The 19,639-nt window shown below is 44.7% G+C and overlaps 1 protein-coding gene across 4 annotated transcripts in view; it reads right to left on the reverse strand.

The window, feature by feature from the left end:
- Window positions 1-9,027: 9,027 nt before the first annotated feature.
- LOC126253003 (UDP-glucosyltransferase 2-like) overlaps window positions 9,028-19,639 on the reverse strand; it is a 324,067-nt gene continuing 313,455 nt past the window's right edge. For all 4 annotated transcript variants that reach the window (XM_049954048.1, XM_049954046.1, XM_049954042.1 and 1 more), the window contains exon 7: window positions 9,028-9,764. In XM_049954048.1, the coding sequence (XP_049810005.1) occupies window positions 9,488-9,764 (277 nt within the window). In that variant the 3' untranslated portion in view covers window positions 9,028-9,487. The remainder of the gene's footprint in view (window positions 9,765-19,639) is intronic.

Consider the following 19,639-nt stretch of genomic DNA (forward strand, 5'->3'; position numbering starts at 1 on the left):
TACCTCCTTCACTGCTCCGATAATCCCCTCCCGATTGCGCGTGGTGGAGTTGCCATTGGTCACCACCACCAGATCCCAGTTCGGCTCCAACCTCTCCTTCCCGACCCCACCGAACACCTGATCCTTAGTCTTTTCTTCCCTGGCCTTAACGTCACCTGTGCCACCGTCTATGTTCGCCCTAACAACCCTATTCCCTTCGACTTCCTCTCCCACATTGACTGTACCTTCTCCTCCTACGTGATCGCCGCCGACCTCAACATCCATACTTGTCCCGCCGCCCAGTTACGGCAGTGGCATCGGTTCCTCTCCTCCCTTCAAGGAGACCTCATCCCCATCCCCCAGCACACCCGTCCCAAATCCAACTCCACTCCTGATGTTATCCTTTCCTCCCCTAACCTCCTTGGCCGCATAACAGTGGATGTCCTGGAGTCTATTGGTAGTGACCATCTCCCTGTCCTCCTTACCATTTCAGATCGTCGTCGCCCCCGTCCTGACTCTCGTGATGACCCTCCCCCAAAGTACGTCCATGACTATTCCCGTGCCAACTGGAATGCCTACCGGGATACCCTCTTCACCCAGGTCGATAGCCACCCCTTCACCTACCACCACCCTGACGATGTTACCCATGCCGCCTCCTTTCTCCAGCAGACCTTGTCTGAGGCCGTCGAGGCCCACGTCCCTACTGTCGTCATCCACCCCCACCGTCCTACCTAACCCCCACAGGCCGTCCTCCGCCTCCATGAAACCCGTTGTCTCTACCATGCCTTCCTCCACACGCGTGACCCGGACACTCTAAAACGCCACCGGCAACTCCAGAGACACATTCGAAATTTGCTCGTGGCTAAGAAACGCCGGGACTGGCGAAAGACATGCACCCGTTTAAATGCTACCTTACCTATAAACTCGTCCAAGTTCTGATCAGCCTTCCATCGCCTTACCGGAACTAAACCCTCCCCCTACTATCCTCTTCTCCATGATGATCACCCCTTCCCTGACACCTTTAGTAAGGCCAATCACTTTGCCTCCTACCTCTCCGATGTCTTTTCCATCCCCGATGATCCCCAGTTCGATTACTCCCTCTTCCCGGACGTCCACGATCGAACTGACACCCCTGTCTCTCCCCTCGCACCTGGTTTCCAGTACTTGGACAACATTGCACACACGGAACTCAATGCCCCTATCACTACACAGGATCTCATTGCTACACTCCGCACAAAACGCAACACCGCTCCTGGTCACGATCGTATCACCTACCATCACCTCCGTGAAGCTCCTGTCTCTTTCCTCTCTACCCTGTCCAGGCTCTACAATGTAGTCCTGTCCACCGGTTACTACCCCAACCTGTGGAAAACCTCCCATATCCTGATGTTCCTTAAACCTGGTAAACTGCCGTCCGCTGTCTCCTCCTACCGTCCCATCAGCCTTACCTCGGTATTCAGCAAGGTCCTGGAATCTATCTTCACCCAACGCCTCCACCAGCATCTCCGCCAGCACCGCCTCCTTCCCGTTACCCAGTGTGGCTTTCGGCCGTCCTTCTCTTCCGATGACCTTCTCCTTCCCCTCACGCATCTCCTTTCCGAACAGCTTAATTCCTGTCGGTCTGCTATCTTCCTCTCCCTGAACCTCGAACGTGCTTATGACCGCATATGGCATTCCGGTCTCCTCTTCAAGGTCCAAACCTTCGTCCTTCCCATTCGTCCGTCTGATCGGCTCCTTTCTCTCCCACCGTCTTTCCTACATCACCATCCATAACACGAATTCCTACACCTTTTTTCCCTCCGCCGGTGTGCCCCAAGGCTCCGTCCTCTCCCCCCTTCTGTACCCTTTGTATATGACGGACATGCCGCTGCCATCACCCCCGTCCACCTTCTCCAGTTTGCCGATGACACTTCCTTCCTTGCCCTCGCCCCCACCCTGCAGCGTTCCCAACACCTTCTCCAATCCCATCTTGATCGGTTCACCGCTTGGTGCAACCAGTGGTTTCTCAAGGTCAATCCCTCCAAAACCCAGGCGATCATTGTAGGCAAAACCACCCCTTCCTTCCGCGTCCTTGATTTCTATCTCACTATCTATGGCCGTCCTATCGCCCCCACCCCCACCCTTAAGTACCTTGGCAACACCCTCGACAGTCGCCTCTCCTGGACCCCCCCATCTCCAGGCAATCCAAGCCAAGGCACGCTCCCGACTCCGTCTCCTCAAGCTCCTTTCCGGCCGTACGTGGGGTCTGGACCCCTCCACCATACTCCACACCTATAAATCCCTCATCCGCCCTATCCTTTGTTACGCCCATCCAGCCTGGATCTCCGTCTCCCCCCCCCCCTACCTTTTATAAATCGCTTCAAATCCTTGAACGCCATGCTGTCTGCCTCGCCTATCGCCTCCGTCTCCCCCACCCCACGCGGATCCTGTATGACCTCATTCTGTTCCCCCACGTCCTCCTTTTCCTTGAAAGGATACAGATCCCACACACCTCCTGTAAACTCGATCCTCCTCACCCGCTTGTCTCGCCCATCCTCTCCCACCCCCGCCCGCTGCCGTGCCTGTATTCCCACGTCCCACCCAGTCTCCATCTCTCCACCCTCCTTACCCTCTCCCAAGGTGGCTTCCGCCAGCTCCCCCTCCCTGATGATGTCCTCCTCCCCTCCATCTACCCCTCCTATCAACTTTGATCCTCCCCCCGACTTCCTGTGTCTTTTCCTTTAGGAACTCTCCCTTCCTTCTCCCTCCTTTTCCCCCATCCCCCTTCCTCCACCCCTCTTCCCTGGGCTTCCCCTCCCCCTTCCTCCCTTCCCCCTATCTCCCCTGCCTGTGGCATCTCTGCTCTCCCCTCTCCCTCTCCCACCCACCCCTCCTCCTCTCTTGGCAGGTCCACGGACTCGTACACGCTCAGTGGACATACGCGCGCCTGAGATCATCGCCATCAGTGTCTCGTGTGTGTGCCTTCGTTTTGTGTTTAGTGTTCTTTCGCCGTCACGCCACCACTGTTCACGTGTGCCGTCGCAGTCATTCGTGTTATGTGCGCCGTGTCAACCAGTGTTAGTGTTTTTTCTCATCCAGCGTGAATGGCTTCATGTTTATTGTTTTTCGTGTCTTCAGTTTTTGCCCGCCGTTTTTATTGTACACTCCTGGAAATTGAAATAAGAACACCGTGAATTCATTGTCCCAGGAAGGGGAAACTTTATTGACACATTCCTGGGGTCAGATACATCACATGATCACACTGACAGAACCACAGGCACATAGACACAGGCAACAGAGCATGCACAATGTCGGCACTAGTACAGTGTATATCCACCTTTCGCAGCAATGCAGGCTGCTATTCTCCCATGGAGACGATCGTAGAGATGCTGGATGTAGTCCTGTGGAACGGCTTGCCATGCCATTTCCACCTGGCGCCTCAGTTGGACCAGCGTTCGTGCTGGACGTGCAGACCGCGTGAGACGACGCTTCATCCAGTCCCAAACATGCTCAATGGGGGACAGATCCGGAGATCTTGCTGGCCAGGGTAGTTGACTTACACCTTCTAGAGCACGTTGGGCGGCACGGGATACATGCGGACGTGCATTGTCCTGTTGGAACAGCAAGTTCCCTTGCCGGTCTAGGAATGGTAGAACGATGGGTTCGATGACGGTTTGGATGTACCGTGCACTATTCAGTGTCCCCTCGACGATCACCAGTGGTGTACGGCCAGTGTAGGAGATCGCTCCCCACACCATGATGCCGGGTGTTGGCCCTGTGTGCCTCGGTCGTATGCAGTCCTGATTGTGGCGCTCACCTGCACGGCGCCAAACACGCATACGACCATCATTGGCACCAAGGCAGAAGCGACTCTCATCGCTGAAGACGACACGTCTCCATTCGTTCCTCCATTCACGCCTGTCGCGACACCACTGGAGGCGGGCTGCACGATGTTGGGGCGTGAGCGGAAGACGGCCTAACGGTGTGCGGGACCGTAGCCCAGCTTCATGGAGACGGTTGCGAATGGTCCTCGCCGATACCCCAGGAGCAACAGTGTCCCTAATTTGCTGGGAAGTGGCGGTGCGGTCCCCTACAGCACTGTGTAGGATCCTACGGTCTTGGCGTGCAACCGTGCGTCGCTGCGGTCCCGTCCCAGGTCGACGGGCACGTGCACCTTCCGCCGACCACTGGCGACAACATCGATGTACTGTGGAGACCTCACGCCCCACGTGATGAGCAATTCGGCGGTACGTCCACCCGGCCTCCCGCATGCCCACTATACACCCTCGCTCAAAGTCCGTCAACTGCACATACGGTTCACGTCCACGCTGTCGCGGCATGCTACCAGTGTTAAAGACTGCGATGGAGCTCCGTATGCCACGGCAAACTGGCTGACACTGACGGCGGCAGTGCACAAATGCTGCGCAGCTAGCGCCATTTGACGGCCAACACCGCGGTTCCTGGTGTGTCCGCTGTGCCGTGCGTGTGATCATTGCTTGTACAGCCCTCTCGCAGTGTCCGGAGCAAGTATGGTGGGTCTGACACACCCGTGTCAATGTGTTCTTTTTTCCATTTCCAGGAGTGTATTATCTGTGCCACCTATATGTCATATTATTGTACCACTCACGGCTGAAGAGCAGCGTAATATGCTGCTGACAGCCTGCCTTGTATAAGGTGATTAAAATAACAATAAAGAAAAAAAAACAGCCACCGCAGATTTTTCCAAATACCTGTATTTCAGGTGGCGCTAGTGCTCGATGCAGCGGTCGGCAACGGTTCTTGCAGACTGGCCCACGTAATTCTTGCCGCATTCGCAAGGAATAGTATAAATTCCCGCCACTCTTAAGCCGAGACTATCTTGGACTGGTCTCAACATTTCCTTAATTTTCCTAGGTGGTCGGAAAACTGGTTTTATTCCTTGCCTCTTTAGGACTCTGCCTATCTTTCTTGCGAATGCGGCAAGAATTACGTGGGCCAGTCTGCAAGACTTGGAAAAATCAGCGGTGGCTGAACATAGCCTGCTTAACAGCATAAGATTTTATTTGAAGAAACCAGAGTAATAGCCCACGCATCTAATTACTGGGACTCTGTGGTCCGGGAAGCAGTCGAAATTCGACTTAGCGATAGTAACTTTAACAGAGACGACGGCTATGCACTTAGCAACACTTGGAAGAGTGCACTGGATAAAGAAAAATCGCAGAGAAAAACTTCCCGCACTTTACCTCCTGATTCAAGGGATGGCGCTGCAAGCAACGCGGGATAGAAACTACATCTATGGAAGTAGAGGGCACCACTTCACTACGCGCCATATCGCTGTTGCTATGACGTATTCCAGCCAATCAGAAGCCGTCCTTTGCATATAAAAGTGGGAGCCTGGCTAGTTCACGACAGTCCGTTTTAGCCCTGACGACAACCATGGAGGTAGTGGTCAAAAGCTTGGAGTTTTATCCTGAATTGATGCGGCATGTACACCGAGAGATTTTTATTCAAGAAATACGTCGAAGACTTCGTAGCCACCTCGGGGTATGACCATGCGGTGCACTTGACCTCCAGTCGTCGTTCTGTGGCGCTGGCAATAGTCCACATATGCAGAGGTTTGTTGGTGCATGTCAGAGTACGGTGCAGCGAGTAAGTGTGCAGACGTTTTAGACGTGATATAGGGGACTCAGTGTTGAAAATGGCTCAAAGAACGCATATTGTGACATTATGAGGGGCAGAATACTAGGACGACTGGAGGCTGGTCAAACTCAGCAGGTCGTAGCATGGGCCCTCCGTGTGCCACAAAGTGTGATCTCAAGATTATGGCAACATTTCCAGGAGACAGGAAACGTGTCCAGGCGCTACAATACGGGACATCCACAGTGTAAAACACCACAAGTGCCCTCAGATGGTCACGAAGTACTGCAGGTAGCCTTGCTCGAGACCTTACAGCAGCGACTGGAACAATTGTCTCCAGACACACAGTCTACAGACGACTGAACAGGCATGGTTTATTCGCCTGGAGACCTGCAAGGTGCAAACCACTTACCCCTGGTCACAGAAGAGCCCATAAAGAACACAGTACATGGTCACTGGAACAGTGGTCCCAGCTTAAGTTCACGGACGAGTTCAGGTATAGTCTGGCGTGAACCAGGAACCAGTTACCAACCCCTTAATGCCATTGAAAGGGACCTGTGTGGAGGTCGTGGTTTTATGGTGTGGGGTGGGATTATGATTGGTGCACGCACATCCCTACATGTCTTTGACAGAGGAACTGTAACTGGCCAGGTATATCGGGACGTCATTTTGTCTTTTCAGGGATGCAGTGGGTCCCGCCTTCCTCCTGATGCATGATAACGCACGGTCCCACCGAGCTGCCATCGTGGAGGAGTACCTTGAAACAGAAGATATCAGGCAAAAAGAGTGGCCTGCCTGTTCTCCAGACCTAAACCTCATCGAGCACGTCTTGGATGCTCTCGGACGACGTATCGCTGCACGTCTTCAAACCTCTACGACACTTCAGGAGCTCCGACAGGCACTGGTGCAAGAATGGGAGGCTATACCCCAGCAGCTGCTCGACTACCTGATCCAAAGTATGCCAACCCGTTGTGCCGCCTGTGTACGTGTGCATGGTCATCATATCCCAAATTGATGTCGGGTACATGCGCAGGAAACAGTGGAGTTTTGTAGCACATGTGTTTCGGGACGGTTTCCTCAACTTATCACCAATACCGTGGACTTACAGATCTGTGTCGTGTGTCTTCCCTATGTGCCTATGCTATTAGCGCCAGTTTTGTGTAGTGCCACGTTGTGTGGCACAACATTCTGCAATTATCCTTAATTTATGAGCTTGAGTGTATATTCCAGCCATGGGATGCACACACAGTGAAATCAACATTGACGAATACATATTGACAACATGTTACACTTGGGGCAGGCTCTTCAGTGTGGCAGACTGTCGATAGCTCCAGCTGTTGAGCTGTTCTGATCGCACATAACATTGCCGTTAACAACTGCAAATAAGTATCAACTTCGGTCAGTCAAACTATCTGCTCACATAACAAAACTGGACAAGAAATCCAGCGACAGTATTGTTCGTCTGCAAAGTGAACATCGAGTAGCACACTTGGGGTGGGAGGGGGGGGAGGGGGGCACAGTTGTCTTTCCTGGAAGAATGGTACTCCTGCCGTAGTGCTATTGGTGACTCATATCTGTGTTCCACTTCACTTCCTGTGACGTAGTGGAGCAGAGAGAGTGGGGACTTGTCTGCTTGGTCTTCAGTTTTTCGGCCTCAGAGAGCGCCAGTAAGCGCAGTCAGTTACTGCTGTGGTGAGTTAACAATACTAGAGCTTCGCTACTGGTACCAGGAGTTACGGACAACAAAGGATGGAATATAAAAGAAATATGACTTGAATTTTATGGCAGAGACATTTTAGACTACTCCAGTGACAGTAAGGGTAGTAGTATGGGCTTCTTGAATATACGAGGAGCTAATGAGATTTGGTTCATTCAGTGACAACATTCAGGGTGACCCAAAATCTGCTATCATTGGAAAACGCATTATTTCACGGAAAAATGTAAGTAGAGAGGTAAAACTTGAATCACGTGCTTGAAATGACATGGGGTTTTATTAAAACCAAACACGAGTGCGAAATCCGGCTTTGACCAACAACACGTCAGTGACACCACTTGAGCGTTTGACGTATGAAGATGTGTTACAGAATCGCATTATTCCTATCCTGGCTGATAAAGAGCTGCCGGAGGGTATGACTTTTATGCAGAATGGCGCAGCAAACCATACTGTTACATTTGTGAAAGATCTCTTGCTCACATTGTTTGGCGATCACCATGTGCTGTGCCACGCTTCCTTCATGCTTGGCCTCCAATGTCCCCAGGCCACAGTCCATGTGACTAATTATTGTTTATTTACCTGAAGTCACAAGTACAGTACATCTTGATCACCCGACCTCATTAGGGATGTTAAAAGACATCCGACAGCAATTTATCACCATATATACTGATATACTGTACAGTGCGCTTCACAACATCGTCCCTCGGCTACAAGTATTGTTGATGAATGACAGTCAACATGCTGAGCATTTGGCATACGAGGTGCGGCTAGAAAAAAACCGGACTGATGCTGGAAAAAACATTTATTTACAATTATTTACAATTTCATGTTATCTCCTTCAATGTACTCTCCTCCTCGGTCTCTACACCGCTCCATACGAATTTTCCACTGTTCATAGCAATGCTGCAGATCATTTTCGGTAAGTCCATACATTACTTCCGTCGCTTTTTCTTTTACTGCTTCAACAGTCTCAAATCTAGTTCCTTTCAAAGCTGACTTGACTTTAGGGAAAAGAAAAAAGTCACAGGGGGCCAAATCAGGTGAGTAGGGTGGATGATCTAAGATGGGAATGTTGTGTTTTGCCAAAAACGTCTTCACTGACAACGTACTGTGAGCTGGGGCATTGTCTTGGTGAAGGATCCATGACTTTTTTCTCCACAAATCGTTCCGTTTTCTCAGTACTCGCTCACGTAGGGTAGCCAGGACGCTAATGTAGTAATGCTGATTCACTGTTTGTCCCTCTGGTACCCAATCAACGTGCACAATCCCTTTGATGTCAAAAAAAAAAAACAATCATCATTGCCTAGAATTTCGATTTTGACATTCGTGCTTTTTTTTGTCGTGGAAAACCAGGAGTTTTCCAATGCATAGGATTGGCGTTTAGTTTCGGGACAAACAATCATCGCTGTACACTTGTTGTAACATTACAAACGTTTCACTTGCAGATTTTCCTAGTTTGAAACAAAATTTGATGTTAACACGCTGTTCTTTCTGTACACTCAACATTTTCCGACGCACAGACAAAACGTCAACTACTTAAAACAGACGCCACGGGCAGACTGAGTGCAGGAGGCAGATGAAACTCGAGCAGTAGGCGGAGCGAGAGTCACGTGACAGGCCACGCGACTTTCAGCCTTATTGCATTCGTTTTATTGTTTCACCAGTACTAGTCCGGGTTTTTCTAGCCACACCTCATAAAGAATATTATATTTGATATAAACCAATTTGTATGCTAATTATTGCCTTTGTATCATATGAAGTGCCATCTATTGGTCATTTTGTGCCTTTTTTGTTTCAATAAATCTACATTATTACGTCAAGTACTGAATTTCCCAACTTTAACTGACTCTTGAGATAGTCTGTATTTCGACATGGTATGCGAGACATTGATTTATGTTATCCTAACCGAATATGTAATCACAAGATTCACATGTCTGCCAGCACACACGTTTCAGTCATTCAAAACTACAGCGATATACTTCATACAGCAGCACACAACGAGTTAGTTTTTTAGCAAACCTGTTTATAACTGTATGTAATTAAGATGTCCTTTATGAACTCTTAAAAGTCCTGATGAAGTATCATCAATGGTTTCATGATTTCGATAGTTGCTCCCTTACATGGAATATACCAGTTTGCACAAAACAAACGCACAGAAAATTGTGACTGTCGAGACAGAGGTACGCCACGCCGCAAGTCTCACTGATTCTTTAGTTTACTGGGTCGAGTGAGCCACGTGAACAGCCATCGAGTCAGCTTGTAGAGCAAAAATGCAGCCACAGCCGCCACAGCCAGTATGAAGGCAATGACGTCGAGCAGCAGCAGCTGCCACCAGTGCGGGTCGAGGGCTGCGCTGCGCAGGTGAGGAGCTCCCTGGTGGCGGATCACGTACTCCACCCACCACACCGCCCTCTCCAGGGACGTGCTCTGGTGCTCCCGGTAGATGGCAGAGAAGCGCTTCATGTTCTCCTGGTAGCTGCAAATGGAAAGGGAATTGCATTTGGACAAGTCATAGAGCTGTGGCTGTGCCAAACAGAACTTTTTAAGAGTGATATGTATAGAATATTTTATTAGATAGAATCACTGAACGTTTATAAAAACTGAGTGTGACTTTTTTGAAAATAATGTCTGCCTATGTCAGTAACACATTGACGACATCAAAACACCATTGCAGCGAATGGTCAATGAAATTTCGCGCATATAATAGTTTACACAGAACAAAAACGCAAAATACCAGAAATTTTGGGGGCTTTTGACAGGTATCTGCATGAGAGGGTTCCTTGACGGTATCGCTTTCAGGATACTGAGCAGGAACTGACTAGCGATAAATTTACCTTAAGAATAATCAACTCTACCGCAGAAACTGAAACACAAAAGCCAGTTTATTTAGCATCCTTACACTTTATTACACTCTTGGGTAATCCGCAAACTCACAAAAAAAATCAGAATGCTATGGAGTGGCACTACATGATATTCGTGGAGGCCATTGTTATTGTATTGCACAATTCAACAGTGCCCTTTGGGTACATATAAATCTTGTCGCATTTGTGGTAAATAATCGTGGACTCAGTCAGAAAGAACTGCCCCACAAACTCAGTGAACACTAATCGGTAATAACAATTTTCATTTGGATAACACTTCTTTAACCATTGCACAGAATGGTGTGCACTATTTTGTAGGTTCCACATTTAAAATATTTCCTGGAGAACTGAAGATATACAAACCCAACACAGATTTTCAAGTCAAAATCGAAACACTTCGTTTTGCATAAGTCCATTTATTCTGTATACGTATTTCTCACAATAACTTACAACTTAGTACCGTCAAGTGTTATTCATTGTGTATACTATTGTATATATCTATTGTTGTCATATTCATCATTTTTGATTTCTGAATTTGCATATCGCCCCTCTCCATATTATGCTATGGTTTGGTTCTATTATGTATTATGTTATGGTTGGTTCTGTGATGAAGTAACGTGGACACTTTAGCCCATAGAACCTGATGAATTAAATTTGCGTGATGTGCGTGATTTGCGTACGTATTAAGTTACCAAATATAAAAATCAGCACTTATACATAATACATTGATGATAGTATCCATCACTTCTACCTCTCTAGAGCAACTAAATCGTCAAAAATATTAGCTATATTTTTCATCGTTAAAATTGTATGAAACTGCTTTGTCATAAGCAGGTTTTTGAATAGAAAGATGCGAAATAACACTAATGCCATAACCGGAGCCTACCCTTGTTGCCCTTGAGTCCCCATCATAAAATCTACATATGAGAGGTTGAAAGATTGCGGATATTGCTGCTGTCATGTTGACTTAAAAATCTGATTCCACATCGGTTGCTCACCAGAAGTCCAAGAAGTTAAAGAACGTGACGGATTAAGATTTAGTAGTAACAGTTTATGAGTGCAATGGCTGGATCTAAAGTTATAAAACTACCGTAGGCTAATGTAGATTATCAAAAGTAAGTATAGACTACGGTAGTTTTCATACTAGGCTTGGGCAGTTCAGGTCCTACCTACCTGTAAGTAATGTGTGTTGCGTGCATATCGGACGTTACCTCCTTTCGACCGCTCTCTTAACGTATTCGATCTGTGAGTTTTTAGATTCCTCTGAGAAATCGGAAGTGGTGATCAGTCTAGAGACTGAGTGGGAGCACACACTGAGGTGGTAAAAGTCATACGATACCTCCTAATTTCGTGTCTGACCTTCTTTTCCCGGCGTGGTGCGGCAGCTCCACATGGAATAGGGTCAGCAAGGCGCTGCAAGTCCTCTGCAGAAATACTAAGCGATGCTGCTGTGTAGTAGTTCCTAATTGCGAAAGTGATCCCGGTGCAGGGTCTAGTACACGAAATGACCTCTCGATTATGTTCCATAAATGTTCGACGGGATTCACGGAGAACGATCTGGGGGGGGGGGGGGGGCGGGTCATTCGCTCGACCTGTCTAGAATGTCCTTCGAACCAGTCGTAAACAATTGTGGCCTAGTGACAAGGTGTATTGTCATCCATAAGAATTCCATCGTTGATTGGGAACATTAAGGCGACGAATGGCTGCAAATGGTCTCCAGTTAGCCGAACATAACGATTTCCACACAACAATCGGTTCATTTTGATCAGAGGTCCCATTCCATGCCACGTAAATACAGCCCGCACCATTACAGAGCCAACACTAAGTTGCACTGCGCATTGTTGATAACTTGGATCTACGGCCTCGTGGGGTCCGCGCTACACTCCAAACCTACTATTAGCTCTTTCCAACGGAAATCGGGACTCATCATACCAGGTCATGGTTTTCCAGTCCTCTAGGCCCACCCGACAGCATCACGTGCCCAAGAGAGGCGCTGCAGGCGACACCGTGCTGTTGGCACCGACACTCTTGTTGGTCGTCTAGTACCATAGCCCATTAACGCCAAATTTCGCTTCACTGTCCTAACGCATACGTTCGTCGGATGTCCCAAATTGATTTCTGCGGTTATCTCAAACAGTTATGATTGTCTATTAGCACTGACAACTCTTCACAAACTACTCTCGGTCGTTAAGTGCAGGTAGCCGGCCACTGTTTTGTCCCTGGTGAGAAGTAATGCCTGGTCTTTGGTATATTCGGCACACTCTTGACACTGGGAATCACAGAATACTGAATTCCCTATTAATTTCCAAAATGGAATACAGCATGCGTCTTCCTACAGCTACATTTCGCTTTCAGAATCTGTTAATTCCTGTTGTGCGGTTACAATCATGTCGGGAACATTATCACGTGAATCACGTGAGTACAAATGGCAGCTCCGCCAGTATACTGCCTCTTTATACCTTCTGTACTAGATACTACCGCCATTTGTGTACTTGCATACCGCTGTCCCATGAATTCTGTCTCCATGATGTACAAAGGACAGCATAATCTTCTTTTTTTTCTCTTTGAATCATCAGTATTCTGACTGATTTGATGCAACCAGTCACGAATTCCTCTCCTGTGCTAACCTCTTCACCTCAGAGTAGCACTTACAACCTCTGATGCCCTGGAACATACACTCTCTGTCTAAACAGAACTCTTACTATTCTGTCTCTTCTTCTTGTCAGTGTTTTTCCTCATATTCCTTTTCCCGCCGAGTCTGTGGAGACCCTCCTGATTCCTTACCTTATCAGTCCAACTAATTTACTTTCGCAGCATCAGAACTCAAATGGGTCGATTCTCTTGTGTTCTCGTTTTCCCATAGTCCATGCTTCAGTACCATAGAATGCTGTGCTCCAAACGTACATTCTCAGAAATTTCTTTCTCAGTTTAAGACCTATGTTTGATACTTGTATACTTCTCTTGATCTGGAACGCCCTTTTTGTCACTGCTACTATGTTTTGATGTCCTCGTTGCTCTGTCTATCGAAGGTTACTTTGTTGCCTAAGTCGCAGAATTCCTTAACTTCATCTACTTAGTGATCACCAAACCTTATATTATGTGTCTCGCTGTTCTCATTTCTGCTACTTCTCATTTCCTTTGAAACGTCACAGGTTTAGGCTTCATTTAACTAACTGATTAATTTCTACATGTTTAATAATTCATTTTACGCCGAGAGCGTCCTTTCAATGTTTCGCCTAGTTAACTAACCTCTGGATTCAAGAATGCTTCAGTGTATATTTTTTCTTCTGTTGGTATTGTAGTGGGACGCGAAATTGAAGCGTCACCCATCCACCAGTGTCAGCCCAGTTTGCAGGTGAATATAAGTTTAATTTAGTGTTTTGTTTATGTATTTTGTAATATTTGTAATGGTTGTGAATTATCTAAAGTTTTGTATTTGTTTTTATGTTTCATGTACGGAGAGGGCGGCGCAACGAACGGAGATAGCATCTTCACTGCCGGGACAAGAGAGGAAATTGCTGGCCACTATACGTCGCGGGTCGACAGCCAAAGAGCAACAGAAGATCCTGAAACCGAGTTGTTGCATCGTGCTTCTAAAAACTGAAAAAATAAGAATTTGTAATGTTTCTACAACAATGACGTCATAGAAAACTTTAATCATGCTGTAAATGTTCAGTCCTATCTTGTCAAGGCTCAGGTTCACGTCTATATGTAGTATATATGAAGATAATAAACTAGTGTATACTACAAAACTTTAAATACGTGTTCCGAGAATTTATTTATGAAGAATTATATTAAGGAAGAAGGATTACTGATTTATTTGACAAGATTATTAATTTTTGACAACATTCATCGCGAGTTTGAGTCTTAAAAGTTTATTCAATGTGGTTTTAATATTTATTAAAGCAGATAACTTGCATTAATATAATTTCTGAGAAGAAACAAACGACATCTAAATTGAAAAAAGTTTGCGCAAACCAATTGGACTGAGTGACGTAATGCTGCGCATACGACTCAAAGGATGATGTTTTAATTACAGTTTCGTTCAAGGACCATTCAGAGACAACTTTAAAAAGAGTTTAAATAATTTTGAAGTGTTTTGTAACTGACGTTGGTGACGAAGTCTGAGCATGGTCGTGTGTCAAAAGAAAATCATTTATACAAAACCGACGTCGTTACACTACACTGTGGCGACCTTATAAACAGGACTTGTGTGCAACTAAGGCACACAGGTACGATACAATTAAAACATCAAGAGTCCTTCGGAAGTCAACGCGTGTCTTCGTGGAGCCTTCACCAGCCAGCGGTGACTTCGCGGGTGTGGGCAGCTGACGGAGCGCAGCCAAGCAGTACGGTCACGCAGTTATTCTATGAGAAGGCGCATCTGTTGGGCACCAGCTGAACGCTGCAAACCCCGACAACCTTTTCCTCCCTAAACTAACAGGCCGAGTACGTCAGCTGGGGGGCGTTCGGGTCAACAGAAACATCCGATCTCACGCGTCGGCTTTGACCCGTGACGTAAGGGTGTTGTGGTGTGTGACGTCATTACGGCGCGGAGTTTGGTTTGTGAGTGTGGCGTGTTTGTAGATGTTGCCTCGTTGACGTTAACTTAGTAGGAGTTTTAGGGCCTGTAATATATAGTTTACCTTTTTACTGTACTTTTTGTTTTAACGTCGTCTATGAGGCTTTTATCAGTTTGCCATTAGATTGTTCAATCTTTATGGTCTATATGTTTTGTCGCTACTCGTTATGTCTAATGAATCAATATTGTTTTTTTCTTTTTTTTTATTTGTTTCTTTTTTTTATCTTTTGATTGACCTACACATTGATCTGTAGCGTAGCCCTGAATACGAGGTTAGGTTGGGAGTTTTTTTTTTTTGGCGGGGGGGGGGGGTCAGGGGGGGGGGGCGCAGCCCCCGCCCCCTGCCTGGCCTTGAGTACCACTTGTTTATTATTATCTATGTTTGCTATCAATGTTAGCAGATTGTTCTTGTGAAACCTTTGTGTGTGTTGTTTTTCTATGTGTTTTCGTCTTTGTGATACGTATGCAACGTTTCTATATCCGCCATATTGGAATTGTCGTTTCCGCTATATTTGTGACGTCATGGGTCAAAGCCGACGGGTTAGATCGGACGCTTCCGTATTTCCGGGCGTTCCTCCGGCTGGTATTAGAGGTGTTGCTGAGGGCTTCGCCTGTCTACGGTGCGGCCGGGCTTGGTTGCAGCCAGTGACGTCTCCGGTGTTCGACTCAGCGTCCTACCGGTTGCGGAAGCGGGGTCGCAGCATCTCAGCGGCTGCATCGACGGCTGTTACTGCTGCAGCCCATAGCAGCACACTGATTACCGAGAACTACAGACTGCAATATTAGTGTCCGGTGAGTCTGTTTTGAGTTGGAAGTGGAGTGTTGTACATAGGGAGTGTGCTTTTAATAGGACTGTTGATTACAAGTCTGCGTGTGTAACCAGTTAATATCTAACAATAATGTCGGGAAGTGAAATGTCAGACGAAGAGCAATCTGTGTCCGATAGGAGCATGAGATCCCTTTTTAGGGCTATCGCTAAATTAAAACAGTCTAACGAAAAATCTACGGCTAGGTTAAAGGAGGAACTTAAAGGGGAGTTAACAAAATCTACAGACAGGTTAGAGGAACATCTTAGTGAAACCAGTCGAGAATTAAGTGAGCTAACAAAATCTACAGACAGGTTAGAGGAACATCTTAATAAAACCAGTCGAGAATTAAGTGAGCTAACAAAATCTACAGACAGGTTACAGGAACATCTTAATGAAACCAGTCGAGAATTAAGTGGTAAAATAGAGGCTTCTAAAGTTGAAATGCAGGAAAAACGAGTAGGACTTAGTAATAAGATTGCTGATAATTGTAAAAGGTTAGAAGAACATATCCAGGAATCGCGTGAGGAAAAAGCTCGCATGCGAAATGATATTACTGACTTAACCAAGAGACTAGATAATGTCAATGTCTTAGTTGTAAATGAAATAGAGAAAAATAGCGATAAGTTACGAGATGAATTTTCTATGCAGACAGAAACTATTCGTAGAGGATTATTAGAATCTATTAAAGAGCTTTCTACTAAACCTGTAGAGATTTCTTCAATAGATAATGTAGAATTGGAGACATTAACTCACCGAGTAGAAAAAGATCATACTGAAATAGAAAACATGAAATTTTTAATTACTGAAATATGCAGTAACCTTGAGACTTCCAAAGACAATAACATTGACGAAGGTACAGAGCGTTCACATCGTGAACACAGTGAAGAATCGATATTAGCTAACCGTGTATCCAATACAGAAATGCGAATACAGGAAATTACTAAACGGCTATCGGAATTAGATAATAATGAAAACATTTCAAGTAGTAGAAGTAATAACGTAATCAGAGACAACAGTCGCATCGTATTTGCTAGCTCGGACGACAACAATACAAATAAAGAAATCACGGCAAGCAAATCCGACGCAACTCCGTCTCTGCAATCTAAACAATATCCAACTATGTCTCTCGCAGAATGTTGGGATGATATAACGACAAATTCAAATGTAGCAAGTCGATTTCTTGTATTCAAACCAGGAGGCGAACTTCACCCTATAGTCTTTATAAAAGCTTTTGAAACTTCATTATCTCCTAAACGGAGTAATGAAAAACGGATTCAATTTGTAATAGAACATTTAGAAGCAGAAGCTGCGGAATGGGCAGTAATGCATAGAACTGAATTTAGGGACTGGGATGATTTTGTTAAGCAGTTTGAACAAAATTATTGGTCAAGAGGAAATCAACAACACTTAACTTTAGAGTTGTTAGACCCTCCTCCTTATTCTAAACGGTTGGGAGGTTATAGGAATTATTTCGAATGGCATTTAAACAATGCTAAATTAATTGAAGAACCAATTATTGGAAGTCATCTAATACGAGTCCTAATTAGTAGATTACCGTATTATGTAAAAGAATGAATGATAGAAAGGGAATGGTCACAACCTTGCGTATTATTAGGATATTTAGAACAGTTAGATATACATAATAGAGAACGGGAAGACGAGAAATTTAGATTTGGTAGAAATGAAAATTCTCGAAATAATAATAATTCAGAACCACGAAAATTTAACAACAACAATTATAGCCGGTTTTGTTGCATAAAACGTTAATATAAAGATAAAGAGAGCCAACAAAATGGGGGTAATAAGTCTAAAATGCGGAAATTACACAGTAACGATAATGAGATAAATCATCCTCAAGTAATGGATGAAGGTCAAGTTGTAGGTGACGTTATCATAGAAAGTTCGGAAAACTAGTGAAGTCCTTTAGTACGGGTCGACTAAAGGGAACTGTTAGCCAAAATTATACAGAACCCAATTGCCATTTATCATTAAGCTGCCAAAAGGAATGTGAATGGCAACAAGATTTACTTCATGAAGACAATCAAATAAGGGAGAATATAACTTATCAACCCATTATTAAAGGTTATATTAAAAATACCGAAGTAAATATTATAATCGATTCGGGTAGCGAAGTAAGTATTTTATCTAAAGAATTATTTCAACTTAAAAGGAAATATTGGAATTTCTCAACCTTACCTGTAACTGGGGTGAAAATTATAAGAGTTACTGGTAAAAGAAGTCAAAACATTACTGAGGAAGTTTATTTTACTTTTGAAATTTCTAAACAATTAATTTCTCACTCTGTACTTCTCGTAGCCAACTTAAATGTGGCCATAATTTTAGGTATAGATTGGTTGCGTGAATATAAAGCTATATTAGATTTTAAAGACTCTTCCTTAACCATCCATAAGGAGGCCTGTGCTTTTAAAGTGAAGTTTTCTAATAATCAAGTAACTGAAAATTGCTACGAATCCTCACAGATTAAGTACACACAGACCATGAACCTATTAATAGATTCTAGTGATCTTGAATATGAAGTATACCAATGTGAGGATAGTAATAGTATCGAAACCGAAGTGAAAGAAAAATGTTATTCTACGAATTGTCTATCCGAACAAGAAAAGGAAGAGTTGGAATCTTTATTGTTAGAATTTAGAGCCGTCTTTTCAGATGAACCGGGGAGAATCAAAGATTACGTTTGTAAACTTAAGATTAAAGATCAAAAACCATTCTTTAAGAAACCTTATCCTATTCCAGTACAATTCAAAGAACCGGCTAGTAGAGAAATAAGTAAGATGCTAGAACAAAATATTATCGAACGATCATGTAGTGCTTTTAACAGCCCTTTGTGGGTAGTTAAGAAAGCTACTGGTGGGGTACGACTGGTTCTGGATACTCGTGAATTAAACCAAATTATAGAGATGGAAAGAGACAGACCTATTCCTATGGAGGAGGTACTTCTTCAGATTGCTGGTTCTCGTTATATGAGTACAATGGATTTAACTGATGGCTACCATCAAGTCATATTACACCGGGATTCACGGCAATATACGGCTTTTCTTTTTGAAGGCAGATCATATCAGTTCCAAGTTTTACCTTTTGGACTTAATATATCAGTGTCAACTTTCATTAGGGCGTTAGATTCTGCTTTTGGTCAGCAATTATTACAAAAGATTATTTTATATGTAGATGATATTTTGGTAGCCACTAAAACGTGGGAAGAACACGTAACGATATTACGGAAATTGTTTGACCGTTTAATTGACAGAGGAATTACTTTAAAATTATCTAAGTCTTACTTCGGAAAGGAGGAAGTGAGATTTTTGGGGAATATAGTGGACAGTAAAGGTATTAGGCCAGACCCAGCACGTATTGAAGCTATTGTTCGATGCGCGAGTACTAGAAATCGGAAACAACTGAAATCATTCTTGGGAATGGTAGGATGTCTGAGAAGATTTCTTCCAGGGCAGGATATTGTTAATCCTAAATTACTGGATTTATTAAAAGAGAAATCAGTATGGCTCTGGGGAAAAGAGGAAGAGGAAGTTTTTAATAAGATAAAAGGAGCATTAACAGAAGCTAAAATGTTATACCATCCAGATTTCAATCAGGACTTTTGTATGTGTACGGATGCCTCTGATTATGGTATGTCTTGCGTAATATTCCAAGGTGATCTGACCAATGAAAAGGGATTATATCAGCCTATTGGATTCGCTAGTAGAACTTTAAATAAACATGAAAGAAATTATTTTGTAACCGAGAAGGAAGCTCTCGCAGTGGTATAGGGTTTTCAGAGATTTAGAGGATTATTAATTGGAATAAAAACAATTGTATATACTGATCATCAGGCTTTAACCTTTTTGAACAATTGTCGGTTACTTCACCGTAGATTATTACGTTGGGTATTATGTTTGCAAGAATTTCAGTATAAAATTAGGTATATAAAAGGATCTCAAAATGTAGTTTCGGATGCTTTGTCGAGACTTCCAGTAGTAATGGAGAATATTAACATTGCGGAAGAGCCAGGAACAAATTACCATGTTTATTTCCTTTTAACTCAGGAGAACGAACGTAAGGTTAAACGGATAGTAACTGCTAT

Source organism: Schistocerca nitens, chromosome 4 (assembly GCF_023898315.1).
Source record: "Schistocerca nitens isolate TAMUIC-IGC-003100 chromosome 4, iqSchNite1.1, whole genome shotgun sequence".
NCBI classification, from domain to species: Eukaryota; Metazoa; Arthropoda; class Insecta; order Orthoptera; family Acrididae; genus Schistocerca; species Schistocerca nitens.